The sequence below is a fragment of the Acipenser ruthenus genome, chromosome 4 (assembly GCF_902713425.1).
Source record: "Acipenser ruthenus chromosome 4, fAciRut3.2 maternal haplotype, whole genome shotgun sequence".
In the NCBI taxonomy this organism is placed as follows: Eukaryota; Metazoa; Chordata; class Actinopteri; order Acipenseriformes; family Acipenseridae; genus Acipenser; species Acipenser ruthenus.
The window spans coordinates 68430118-68442224 of NC_081192.1; the positions used below are offsets into that span (position 1 = coordinate 68430118).

Sequence of the window (12107 nt, forward strand, 5' to 3'; positions counted from 1 at the left end):
CTTGGTAGTAAATCTCCCTCCCGACCTGTGAGGGCGCGAAGCAGCGAGAACAGAGTACCTTGGACGGGCTGGCCTGACAGTTCTTTCCCAGGGTTCAAGGGAAGTCGGCCAGCTAGAAAGGGGGCAGAACTCTGGTGCATTAACTCATTGACCTGGAAGGGAAACGATGTGGCATTCGCGGATTGGAGGGGCGGCTGCACTCGTTTACCAAGGGGTCATGTGTGAAGGCATAAAAGGGGAGAGACGCTATCTGTTCCTTCACTAGTTAAGAAATATAACCCGGAAGGACCTTGTTTGTTATTATTAGACTATTAACACGTTCCGGAGCTGTCGTCAAGGTCCAGCACAAAACCCGGAACAGCATTTCACTTTTGTCACGCATAATAGTAATATAATATAATAATATGTTAAATAAAGCATTTCACAATCAAGTATAAATATAAGATACCATTTTAATAAGCATTATTAAACATTTATCTACATCTTGAAGATTACAAGAGATTGCAACAGTAATGATAATTTAAAGTGATATAACAGGGAATATGTATTAGTTGGACATACTTTAATTTCCCTTTTTTGTGGCTTATTTTAAAGACAAATTATGCAAATATAACAAAGTATTAAATAATAATAATTAAGAAAACACTTTATAAAAAAAGCTGCAGTTTGCTTTAGTACACTTATTTTCATGGCAGCACTTTCCCGGCTGGTTTCCCAAACCCTAATCAGAACCATTGTATTCTTGGACTGCGTTACCTAGGGTAACATTTGCTGCTGGTGTCACAAACCCTGATTAGTACAAATCTTGATGACCTTATTAAGGTGGTCTTAGACAACATTAGTTCAAAATTTGAGCTTAGTAGGGTCTTCGAACAAACCATAACTGTTGAATTCCCATAAACGATTAAGGGAACAAGTGCTTTGTAAGTCAAACCTAAAACATGCCTGTATTTCTGCATACAGTTTGTTACACAATAAAATACACACACCGACTGTATATAAATAACTTCTCACATTTTTACAACAGTTGATAAGAGCAGACCATAACAACATTTGTCTTCAGGATTGTTTCCTAAACAGTACATGTGTTTAAGGTTTAAGGTTTATTAAGCATAGACCCAACAAAGAACCTGACTTTTTTCATTTAAATATTTTTTTTCAGTATTCCCCATTTTCATATCTAAACGGATGTGCTATGCGTTCAGGGTAATTGCTGGATGAATAGTTTCCATATCTGTAGTTCTCCAAACTCTCTGCTCTTTCTGTTTTAGTAGACAGTGTTTCTGGTTGATATGCTAAAGCTGATTTGATTACTCCAGTATCTTCTGGGACCTTTATTTCTGGATATGATGTTGCAGATCCGTTTTCCAACAAAGAGTTACAGTTCTGAAGGTTTTTAACATCACAAAGGTTATCATTGTACTTGACCACTGATGGTTTGCAAGGCTGGTAAGACACCTTGGTGGTAGTAGTTATAATTGTCTGTAAAGCTGGGGTATTAGCCGGGGCAGGACCACCATATCTACAAGGGTATTCCCCATTATAGTAATGGTGATTAGTATTTGCTGGGATTTGTCCATATTCACCCCTTTCACCATATCCACCTTTGCCCAAGATCTGCTTCCATCCGTGGTGCTTGTTCGGGATATCATAGTTCCTTTCATGAATGTTCAATGGGCTCAGGTTATGTTGAGATCCACCGAGCTGCATACACACTTTGCTTGAATCGGGCTCGGGCTGTAGATTGCCGGAGTCTTTATAAAGAGCTGGGTACGAACCAGACCCTAGGTAGCCAGGCATGCTAAACTCATAGCCACATGGTGGTCGTGTCATGTAGATTCTGTGGTTGGAAGCCTTCTGGAGTGAGGATGTGGACTCCCCTGCATTGCTTGGTGAGTCATAGGCAAGTTTGTAGGGCTCTGTGTTTTGAAAAGGAGGATAGTGCTGGGGCTGTATTGGAAAATTGGATTCTGCAATGATGCTGTACCTCTCCGGGGCATCCATGCAGGATAAATGATGGACATTGGGGTAATGGCCACCACTGTCATAGTATCTACCCGCCTGGAAAAAATGGAAGAAAGAGACCTTAAATAAGCATGTTGTAAATGGGAATACATTATCACTTAAAAATGTATTTTACAGTATGCTGCCTGGGAGGGGATCTGAAGAGGATGACAAAGCGTATATTATCCATGGATATGTCTTAATATAATGGTATTATCATACATGGTAAATATATTTGCTGTTTAAAATATATAAAACATAAATAAATAGTACAATTTGTCTTTTGTTTGTACATGAATAATATGTTTAAGATATATGCCATATAAAAATAGCCTATTACATTTATTATTATTATTATTATTATTATTATTATTATTATTATTATTATTATTATTATTTATTTCTTAGCAGAAATTATTAATGCATTAATGCTTCTTGCATATATATTGAGTGATAAAAAAAATACTACATTACATGCTAGTTACATTATAAAATGCATAATTTATTTCTAAATGTTAATCAGATTGCTTAATCAATGTATTCTTTAATTAGTAACATCCAACACTCACAGTTCCGGTAGTTGCCAAAATGGGGCTACTGTGCATGTGTTTCTTCCTTAATACAGTATTGTGTATTTATTTTAATAGGTACCTCTGTTTCCATTAATCTCTTCTTCTGGGAGAAATGAGGAGATGGCATTCTTCTTTTAACAGCACTCCTTCTAGCCTCTGTCTCTGATTTGCTTTCTGGTCGAGGGTGGTCATGGACCCCTTTAGCCTGCAAATAATGATAGAATCATGAATTTAATTCTTACAATTACACAGATTACAGTATAAATCTTGGAATTTGGTGCAAGGTATTTGTTTTATTCTTGCTGATTTTGTAACATTAACAAGTGGTTTTATTCATTCACAAAAAACTTATAGAACTCACCTGGAAATATATGTATTTGCCATCTATTCTCCAAAAGTTAGTCACTGGGTAGCCACTGTGTCCCCGACAAGGCACAAGCTCTAACGGTGAATTACAGCTGGGGCACAGTTTTTCTGTAAGGTAAAGATGTAGAATATACTTTAACTAGATGTTGGACGATAACGTTAATCTTCTTCTATTACAATTAACAATTAGCATGCAAAATAAATACATGTGGCCTATAAACCTCACATAATTATAACATGATATACACTTTACTGAAAATCAAACTAAAACACAAACAAATTGGTCTTTAAACTTGTATTACCAATAATAATATGGAAGCTATTATGTCGGTTATACAGTGGCTAAGAATTGAATTAAATATACAAAACAACGTAGACGTCATTTTATTATGTGGATAAAAACAGAACCATACAAAGTCTAAATTAAACATTGTTTCCACAGACTAGTTAGTGTTAATTTATATTCCTGGGATTGAGTAAATTGTGATTATTTTATACAATTTAACAGACAGGCATGCCAGAATGGTTATCTTCACTTAGGGCCTATTCTCACTTGGTTTAGGGTTAGGGTTTTTTACCTGCTAGAAGAAAGGGTTACACATCCTCTGAAAGCCTTTCTTCCAGCGTGTAAATAATGAGTAAAATAAAGTGTGGTCTCCTTTAATTTATTATGTATGAAGCGTGTAATAAAAATGTTATTGACTTTGGCTTGATAGACACTGTGTGGTACCATTCACTTACTCATATGGTAGGGACAACAAGAATAATTATGAATAAAACTAAGACAAAAACACAAAGTTTCATTCCACAAACCCCGACTTGCCATAAAGGTGCAGGCACACATATTTCACAATTATTTGTGGCGCTTGATAGGGTGATTTATATCAATATTTAGGCCTATTAAAAAAAATAGAGATTATTTTATAAAATCTATAAAGGTAATTATGTGCTGATCTACTGTTAGCTTTAGGCTATTCCATAAATGCATAAAAATATACCAGTACGGTGTTGCCAGATATATCATATTTGCTTTCTTTCATGGAACAGGAATCAACCAACGTTTTTAAATGTAATTGCCCAGAACTAAAGCCCTAATTTATAAACTTGAAATTGTTGTAATGTCGAACCTTTATACCGTTAACAGTGGTATAGTACAATATAATGTAGCGGATACAGGGGACAGATGTAAAATGTTTTTACCTTTCTCTCCATTATGCAGAGACGATTTGAGCTAGCTTGACCAGACTTTGAAACAAACAACTGAATCTGTAATCTACCAATCCCCATAGATATCCTGTTTTAAGAGCTGATATACATACAGCAAGAGGTGTCTAATGTTACAATTGACCCCCTGGCCAGGGTCAGTTGAAATGGGGGGTGGGGTCAGATGGATCAGGGATCATAATGCTAAAAGCATGGATCCATAAATTGGGTAACATAGGTATCACAAAAAGAAAATTGGGGGGGAAATGTATTCTCCACGTCAAAAATCAAACTGAGCATGTGCAGTGAGTGCAGGCACTATTGCTTGCTTTATATATATATATATATATAAAGGTGCTTTTTATACCACTATTACCATATGTTTTTCTTTAAAAAAACACGCAAAATCCGAAGTTTGCAGGTGAAATATCTTCATTAGTCTATAGAAATTGGCATATATATATATATATATATATATATATATATATATATATATATATATATATATATATATATATACAGTGCCTTGCAAAAGTATTCAGACCCCTGACCAATTCTCTCATATTACTGAATTACAAATGGTACATTGAAATTTCGTTCTGTTTAATATTTTATTTTAAAACACTGAAACTCAAAATCAATTATTGTAAGGTGACATTGGTTTTATGTTGGGAAATATTTTTAAGAAAAATAAAAAAACTGAAATATTTTGCTTGCATAAGTATTCAACCCCTGTGCTGTGGAAGCTCCCAGTTTACACCGATGAAAGAAATTGCCCTAACGAGGACACAATTACCTTACCATTGGCCTCCACCTGTGAACCATTAAAGTTTCTGTCACATTTTTCTGGATAAAAACCCCACTGTTGAAGGATCATTGGTCAGGCTGTGAATCTGAAGGAAAATGAAGACCAAAGAGCATTCTACAGAAGTTAGAGATAAAGTAATACAAATGCATAGATTAGGGAAAGGGTACAAAATAATATCCAAGTGTTTGGATATCCCAGTGAGCACAGTTGGATCAATAATCAGGAAGTGGAAGCTGCATCACACCACCCAGGCACTGCCAAGAAAAGGCAGTCTCTCAAAACTCAGCGCTCAAACAAGAAGGAGACTTGTGAGAGAAGCCACAGAGAGGCCAACAATCACTTTGAAGGAGCTACAGAGTTCAGTGGCTGGGAGTGGAGTAATGGTGCACCAGTCAACCATATCAAGAGCTCTGCATAACACTGGCCTGTATGGGAGGGTGGCAAGAAAGAAGCCATTACTCAAAAAGTACCATCTGAAAGCACGTCTGGAGTTTGCCAGAAAGCATGAGAGTGACCCAGCTGCGATGTGGGAAAAGGTTTTGTGGTCAGATGAGACCAAGATAGAGCTTTTTGGCCAAAACTCAAAGCACTATGTGTGGCGCAAACCTAACACTGCCCATGCCTCAAGACACACCATTCTTACAGTGAAGTATGGTGGTGGCAGCATCATGCTGTGGGGATGCTTCTCATCAGCAGGGACTGGGCATCTTGTTAAAATTGAAGGAAGAATGGATGGAGCAAAATACAGGGAAATACTGCAAGAGAACCTGCTTCAGTACGCTAAAAAACTGAAGCTTGGGAGGAAATTCACCTTTCAGCAGGACAATGATCCCAAGCACAAGGCCAAAGCAACACTGGAGTGGCTCAAGAACAAAAAGGTGAATGTCCTACAGTGGCCCAGTCAAAGTCCTGATCTCAATCCCATTGAGAATCTGTGGCACTATTTGAAAATTGCGGTCCACAAGCGTCGTCCACCCAACCTGAACAACCTGGAGCAAATCTGCTAAGAAGAATGGGCCAAAATCACTCTGACACTGTGTGCAAAGCTGGTACATACTTACCCCAAAAGACTTAAAGCTGTTATTGCAGCGAAAGGTGGCTCTATCAAATATTAATGTGTGGGGGTTGAATACTTATGCAAGCAAGATATTTCATTTTTTTTTTTTTTCTTAAAAATATTTCCCAACATAAAACCAATGTCACCTTACAATAATTGATTTTGAGTTTCAGTGTTTTAAAATAAAATATCAAACAGAACGAAATTTCAATGTACCATTTGTAATTCAGTAATATGAGAGAATTGGTCAGGGGTCTGAATACTTTTGCAAGGCACTGTATATATATATATATATATATATATATATATATATATATATATATATATATATATATATATATATGCCAATTTCTATAGACTAATGAAGATATTTCACCTGCAAACTTCCTCCAAAGCAGATATGATGTCGGATTTTGCGTGTTTTTTTTAAAGAAAAACATATGGTAATAGTGGTATAAAAAAACACCTTTATAAACCCATTGGTGATGGTTCAATTTCACTCTTGCTCTGAGATAGGATTCGAACCACAAACTATGGGATAGGCTATAGCTACAAAAACCAGGAACGACGGGTCTGCGTGTTAAAGCAAAGGATTTCAAAGAAGACTTCAGTGCGCATGAGATCAGCCTGGGAGACATAAAACAGTATGCTAAATGAACACTACACATCCTACACATCACAATGTTTAACTGAAAAGGTAATAGGCTACCTATGTTTGTTTTGTTTTTTTAAGAAAGCGTGCTGTGCTATTTTGCTTTGCTGTACGATTAACAGTAAGTTGTTATATTTATTTTTACTATACAAGCACCCAATGTATTTTAACTTTCATTAAACACTACAATTTTAGCATAGCCCCGCCTCAATTAAATAAAATGATACCTCAGGTCACAGACAACTTTGTTTGCAACCCTATTAAAATTAAGTAAATTAATAATGTTACGGTATTACAAAGGTACGCCAATAGCGTACCAGTCCCCTTTCTCTGCTGTAAACATAGCCTGGATAAGATGACTTATGTTTGAGAAATGTTACTCACTTTGCTGTTTCTGCCGTGCTTTGTCACAAATCGCTGGCCTGAGCTGAAGTTTGTTGCCATCAGGTAACGAACAGTTCCTGTTGCAGACGACCACTCCAAGACAGGACTTCTTGAGGATCTGGCAGTTGTGATTATTGGTGTTTCGCATGGCCCATCCGCTTAGATGCCTCTGCGCATTCTTATCCTCCGCGCTGTAGATGTACCGTACATACCCATCTGTCCATTCTTGAAAATCGTCATATTGTTGGATGTCCTATAAAAAATATATGTATATTTCGGAGACATCCTCACGTAATGGAGAACATAGTGTTTTGTTTGTTTTGTTTTGTTCTGGGTTTTTTTTTCATTGCAACGACGTATTTAAACATAATCAGCTGGATAAACCTTTATATTAATGTTTGCTTTTAAGAAGAACTTTCTAAACTTTCTATTCTTATGGAACAAATTATAAACACATTTTAGAGGGTTTTTTTAATTATCATTTTTATTGTATTTTATTTATAGTTTTGGACACACATTAACACTTTTTCCCAAAGCATTTACATTTAAAGTGTAAAGTATATAAATATGAATACGAGTTTCTATGATGAATACGATTTATGTTTCTTTAACATTTGATTTACAATATGATAAAATATTATTTATTTTCCGTGAAGGTTTACTGTCTGAAGTGATAATTAATTTACATACTAAATTAAAAATAAAATCACTATATTCTTTATATACAGTATATGGTTGTGTGTAAGACTTTTATAATCTAAGGGATTCGTTAGTTTACTTCAATTTTTTCAGTTTTTTCTTCTTCTTTTGAATATAGTCTTATCATAAACAAGGTGTACAATGAATGCACTGTTGCTCAAATACATCTACAACAAAATGTAAATATTTACCGATTTGGTTCAAAAATCTTGAAACGAACGGTAATGCTAGATGATGATAATGTTATAGACTGCGGTACCACATCATGATTTATTTAATCAGTGTGGAGTAGTGGTTAGGGCTCTGGACTCTTGACCGGAGGGTCGTGGGTTCAATCCCAGATGGAGACACTGCTGCTGTACCCTTGAGCAAGTTACTTTACCTAGATTGCTCCAGTAAAAACCCAACTGTGTATAAATGGGTAATTGTATGTAGAAATAATGTGATATCCTGTAACAATTAAGTCGCCCTGGATAAGGGCCTCTGCTAAGAAATAAATAATAATAATATCATTATTAATATGTAAATTATAATCGAAATATGTGTTAGCCTTCCACTATAAAACTAAAAGTGTTTAAGAAGTAAACATAAAGCTTGCAACTGAGTTTAAATTAAATGAGAACATATGAAAACATGCAGTATACAATTCTTAAATGCATTGCCCACATTCCTTTTAAAACTGTTTGAGATGTATATTTAATTCTTAAATAGTTGGCTTACAGTGTACGACGCCTCGATTGTGTGCTACCAATCCAGTATGCATGTCCTGCATGTATGTATACATGTAAGTATTTCTATACAATCAATAAGTTTAATTGGTAAAATGCGTATTTAAAAAGGATTTACCTGTGGCAATTCTGGGTCGTTGATATCCCAGGTAAGTTTCATCCCAAAGGAACAAACACAATCAGACTCGTCAAACTGATCTGCAGATGTTGACATTGTGTCGTTAAGTAAACGAGGACAATATATTTAGGATGATCCGTTTCTACTGTATCGAAACCTGCAACAACAGAAAAACCCGTATTACTTTAGGTGCTTACGGTGTAGGACTAATTTGATAAAAAGCCAAAACAGCAGAGAGAGAAGAAGGAAAGACATGATAGATGGAATTATGCACAATGTATGTCTGATCTACAGACGCAATGATGAACTTTAAACAAGTAATGAAACGTAATCCGATATATTAAAAACAAACACATAATGACACACATATTATTCAAAATTCACCTTGATCCGTTGTAACTTCATTTCACTCTGAAGCTCTGCCTCCGCTCTGAGATTGTTCTACCGCAGATGGAAAGTGTGTAATGAGCATGGATAACGATGGGCAGTTTTATGTTTAGGGAGGAGGCTGGTCTTCAGTTTTGTCTTACATCAGTTGTGTTAAAGTTAAACAACACCATTCACTTTCAGCTCATCTGATCCGTAACACTGACCTCTACTAACAGCTAACTGTTCTGATATACCATTACTCATTGTATTACACTGACTCTATCTCAGTAGCCCGAAATTCCCAGCCTTTCAATAAGCCCCTACAAGAACGTCGAGTATATCGGAACAGTATGTAAATAGCGTCTGGCTATAAGGTGTAGTTTTTGTGTCTGTAAGTTTCAGCAAGAGTTTCCTAGCTGTACATTTATGTATAGGAAATCCACATTCGATGTAACTAAAACCAACACCTGTTCAATGAAATTTAGCTAGAAGGACATACTGTGTTATAACTTTCATAATAAAACTGTTTAAGTAAGCTGTATTTTAAACTTTACTTATCTTTTATAGAAGATTTACTTTAAAATATAAACTCGTCATATATTGGGATATTGTGTTATATAGCAAACAGTATGCCTTATTATTATTAATTTCTTAGAAGACGCCCTTATCCAGGGCGACTTACAATTGTTACAAGATATCACATTATTTTTACATACAATTACCCATTTATACAGTTGGGTTTTTTTTTTTACTGGGACAATCTAGGTAAAGTACCTTGCTCAAGGGTACAGCAGCAGTGCCCCCCACCTGGGATTAAACTCACAACCCTCCGGTCAAGAGTCCAGAGTCCTAACCACTACTCCACACTGCTGCCCTTAGATACATATATATATATATATATATATATATATATATATATATATATATATATATATATATATATATATATATATATATATTGTTACATTCAGTTTTAAAATGCAATTGGCAACTTGCAAATAATACACATGCATTTGTTGAATTTTAATGGACCACATTTGTATTATATTTCATGTTTTTCAGTGTATTGACAAATGTTTCCCAAGTTAGCGCTTATTGCAAAAAAATATTTTATTAACTTTTTACTTTAAAGTCTAATGATTAACTTAAATAATGAACACGACTTGTTATTAAATGACATTTTTTTGTGATGAAAGGGGGCCAGTTATTATTATATGTAATGCGACAAATTGACACCAATTTGCCTTAAAATATAAACTGTCGTCACTCTAAACAGATCTTTTATTGTCTGGAAACTATGACAAAGTTGGTATTTTTTTCTGGTTCACTGTTTTTAGTTTAGGCTTGCATTTTACATCGGAAAATTACTGAGGCTTTGTTGTTTAAGTTCATGATGAGAATACAAGGTTCTGTTTTCAACAGTCAGCAAAATGTATGTGAAAGTGTTTTTATGCAAAATAAACACTCCGCGTTTAAAATGCTACGCATGGAATCCCCCTTAAGGTCATTAGCTGTTATATGTAAACTGTTAAATAGGCCTGCGCCCACTTTCAAATATAGCAACTAAAAACATATTTCATCACCAAAATAAATACGGTTAATATCCAAGGAATAACATCTTAATTGTGTTATTGGGAAAGGGGTAACAACAAAATGCAGTTCTTATCGATCTTCTGGGGGTTCAATTAACCAACAGAATAGTTTCCATTCGTTTTTCTTCAGTTGAAATTTGTAAGTAACATTATAAGAACATTTTGAAGAAATTAATTCGAGAAAACTCAAAGACGCACTATATACAATGTAATATATATATATATATATATATATATATATATATATATATATATATATATATATATATATATATATATATATAACCACCTTTGCCCATTTAACTCAGTGGTGAGACCAGATCTGAACTGACAACATTCGAAAATTATATATTGAGACATGTTTTAAAATAACTACAGCCTCCGCAGTAAAAAATAAAATAAAATAAATAAATAAAAATACAATTAAAATAAAGATATCGATCTATGTTTGCAAATGCTATGCACAATGAAGTCCAGAATGTCATAAATTTACATTTTACTGTATTTTCTAAAAGCAGCCTATATTTACACAGTGAACTATATAACCAAAAGGATAATCTGTGTGATATATCGATAACTAAACCGTGGTGACGTGTGACGCCGCTTCTTGATTCCCTTGCAAAACAAATGTGAATTTCTCCACTCATTAGTTAAACCAACACATAAACAAACAACTTTAAAAAAAAAAAAAAAAAAAAAAAACATGAACACTTGGAGCAGGCAGCAACATGCGTAAAAACCATGTCACTGTTTTGCATCTAAACATAGATAAAGGGATTTGGTTAAGTACCGACATTCCTTTCTGAACCGTAAATAAGTTGCGGCTTGAAGCAGTTTCTTTATTGTTATTTAAATACAGGGTTAGTCTAAACTGTAAATTATTAAAACTAATACCGGTTTATATATATATATATATATATATATATATATATATATATATATATATATATATATATATATATATATGAAAAACAAATTCATATATATTGACGAGCAATTAGTGTAGTTGTCAAAAGAATGGTAGTGATGATGATTACAACGCTTTCTCTGTGTATATGGCATTTATGTGTGGTATAGCTCTATTATTTTTAAGGTGTTCTGTACAATAAAATCAAATACAATTATAAACAATGCAAATCATTAAAATGGTCCTGATTAAAGTTTCATGCATTTCTTCCACTTGGAATTAATATGAAAGTAGCCATTAATTTGGCAACTATGATAACGATTATGACTAGCCTATTTAAAATGACACAGTACTCTCTTAAACATTATATGAAACAGATATAGTTTAGTATCTAAAAATGTAGTATTTGTTTTTTGGGGAGTATAAAAGTATAGTCTAAAGCAATAATATTAAATAACATAATCTGTTCTTTAACATGTATTAGGCCTATTTAATTCATAAATAATGTAAATTATAAATAAAATACAAATGATAAACATTTTTGTAATTTATTTGAACAAAAACATGTTTAATTTATCTCTGTCACAAGTGTGACTGTTTGCTGAGCATGTAAGCATTATTATTATTATTATTATTATTATTATTATT

At 34.1% G+C, this 12107-nt stretch overlaps 1 protein-coding gene across 1 annotated transcript; it reads right to left on the reverse strand.

The window, feature by feature from the left end:
- Positions 1–432: 432 nt before the first annotated feature.
- LOC117400708 (chorion-specific transcription factor GCMb-like) lies at positions 433–9191 on the reverse strand. Its single transcript, XM_034000989.3, has 6 exons — positions 8976–9191; positions 8592–8748; positions 7047–7299; positions 2938–3050; positions 2656–2781; positions 433–2061 (listed from the first exon to the last, which is right to left on the reverse strand). The coding sequence occupies exons 2-6, from the start codon at positions 8685–8687 to the stop codon at positions 1159–1161; spliced, it is 1491 nt and encodes a 496-aa protein (XP_033856880.3). The 5' UTR covers positions 8688–8748; positions 8976–9191; the 3' UTR covers positions 433–1158.
- Between the last annotated feature and the right edge of the window lie 2916 nt (positions 9192–12107).

Coding starts and splice junctions, on each gene's coding strand:
- LOC117400708 (XM_034000989.3), bottom strand. CDS start 8,687: ATGTCAACATCTGCAGATCAGTTTGACGAGTCTGATTGTGTTTGTTCC. Junction 3,051..7,046: donor AGCACGGCAGAAACAGCAAA/GTGAGTAACATT, acceptor TTTACCTTACAG/AAAAACTGTGCCCCAGCTGT. Junction 2,782..2,937: donor GCAAATACATATATTTCCAG/GTGAGTTCTATA, acceptor CATTATTTGCAG/GCTAAAGGGGTCCATGACCA.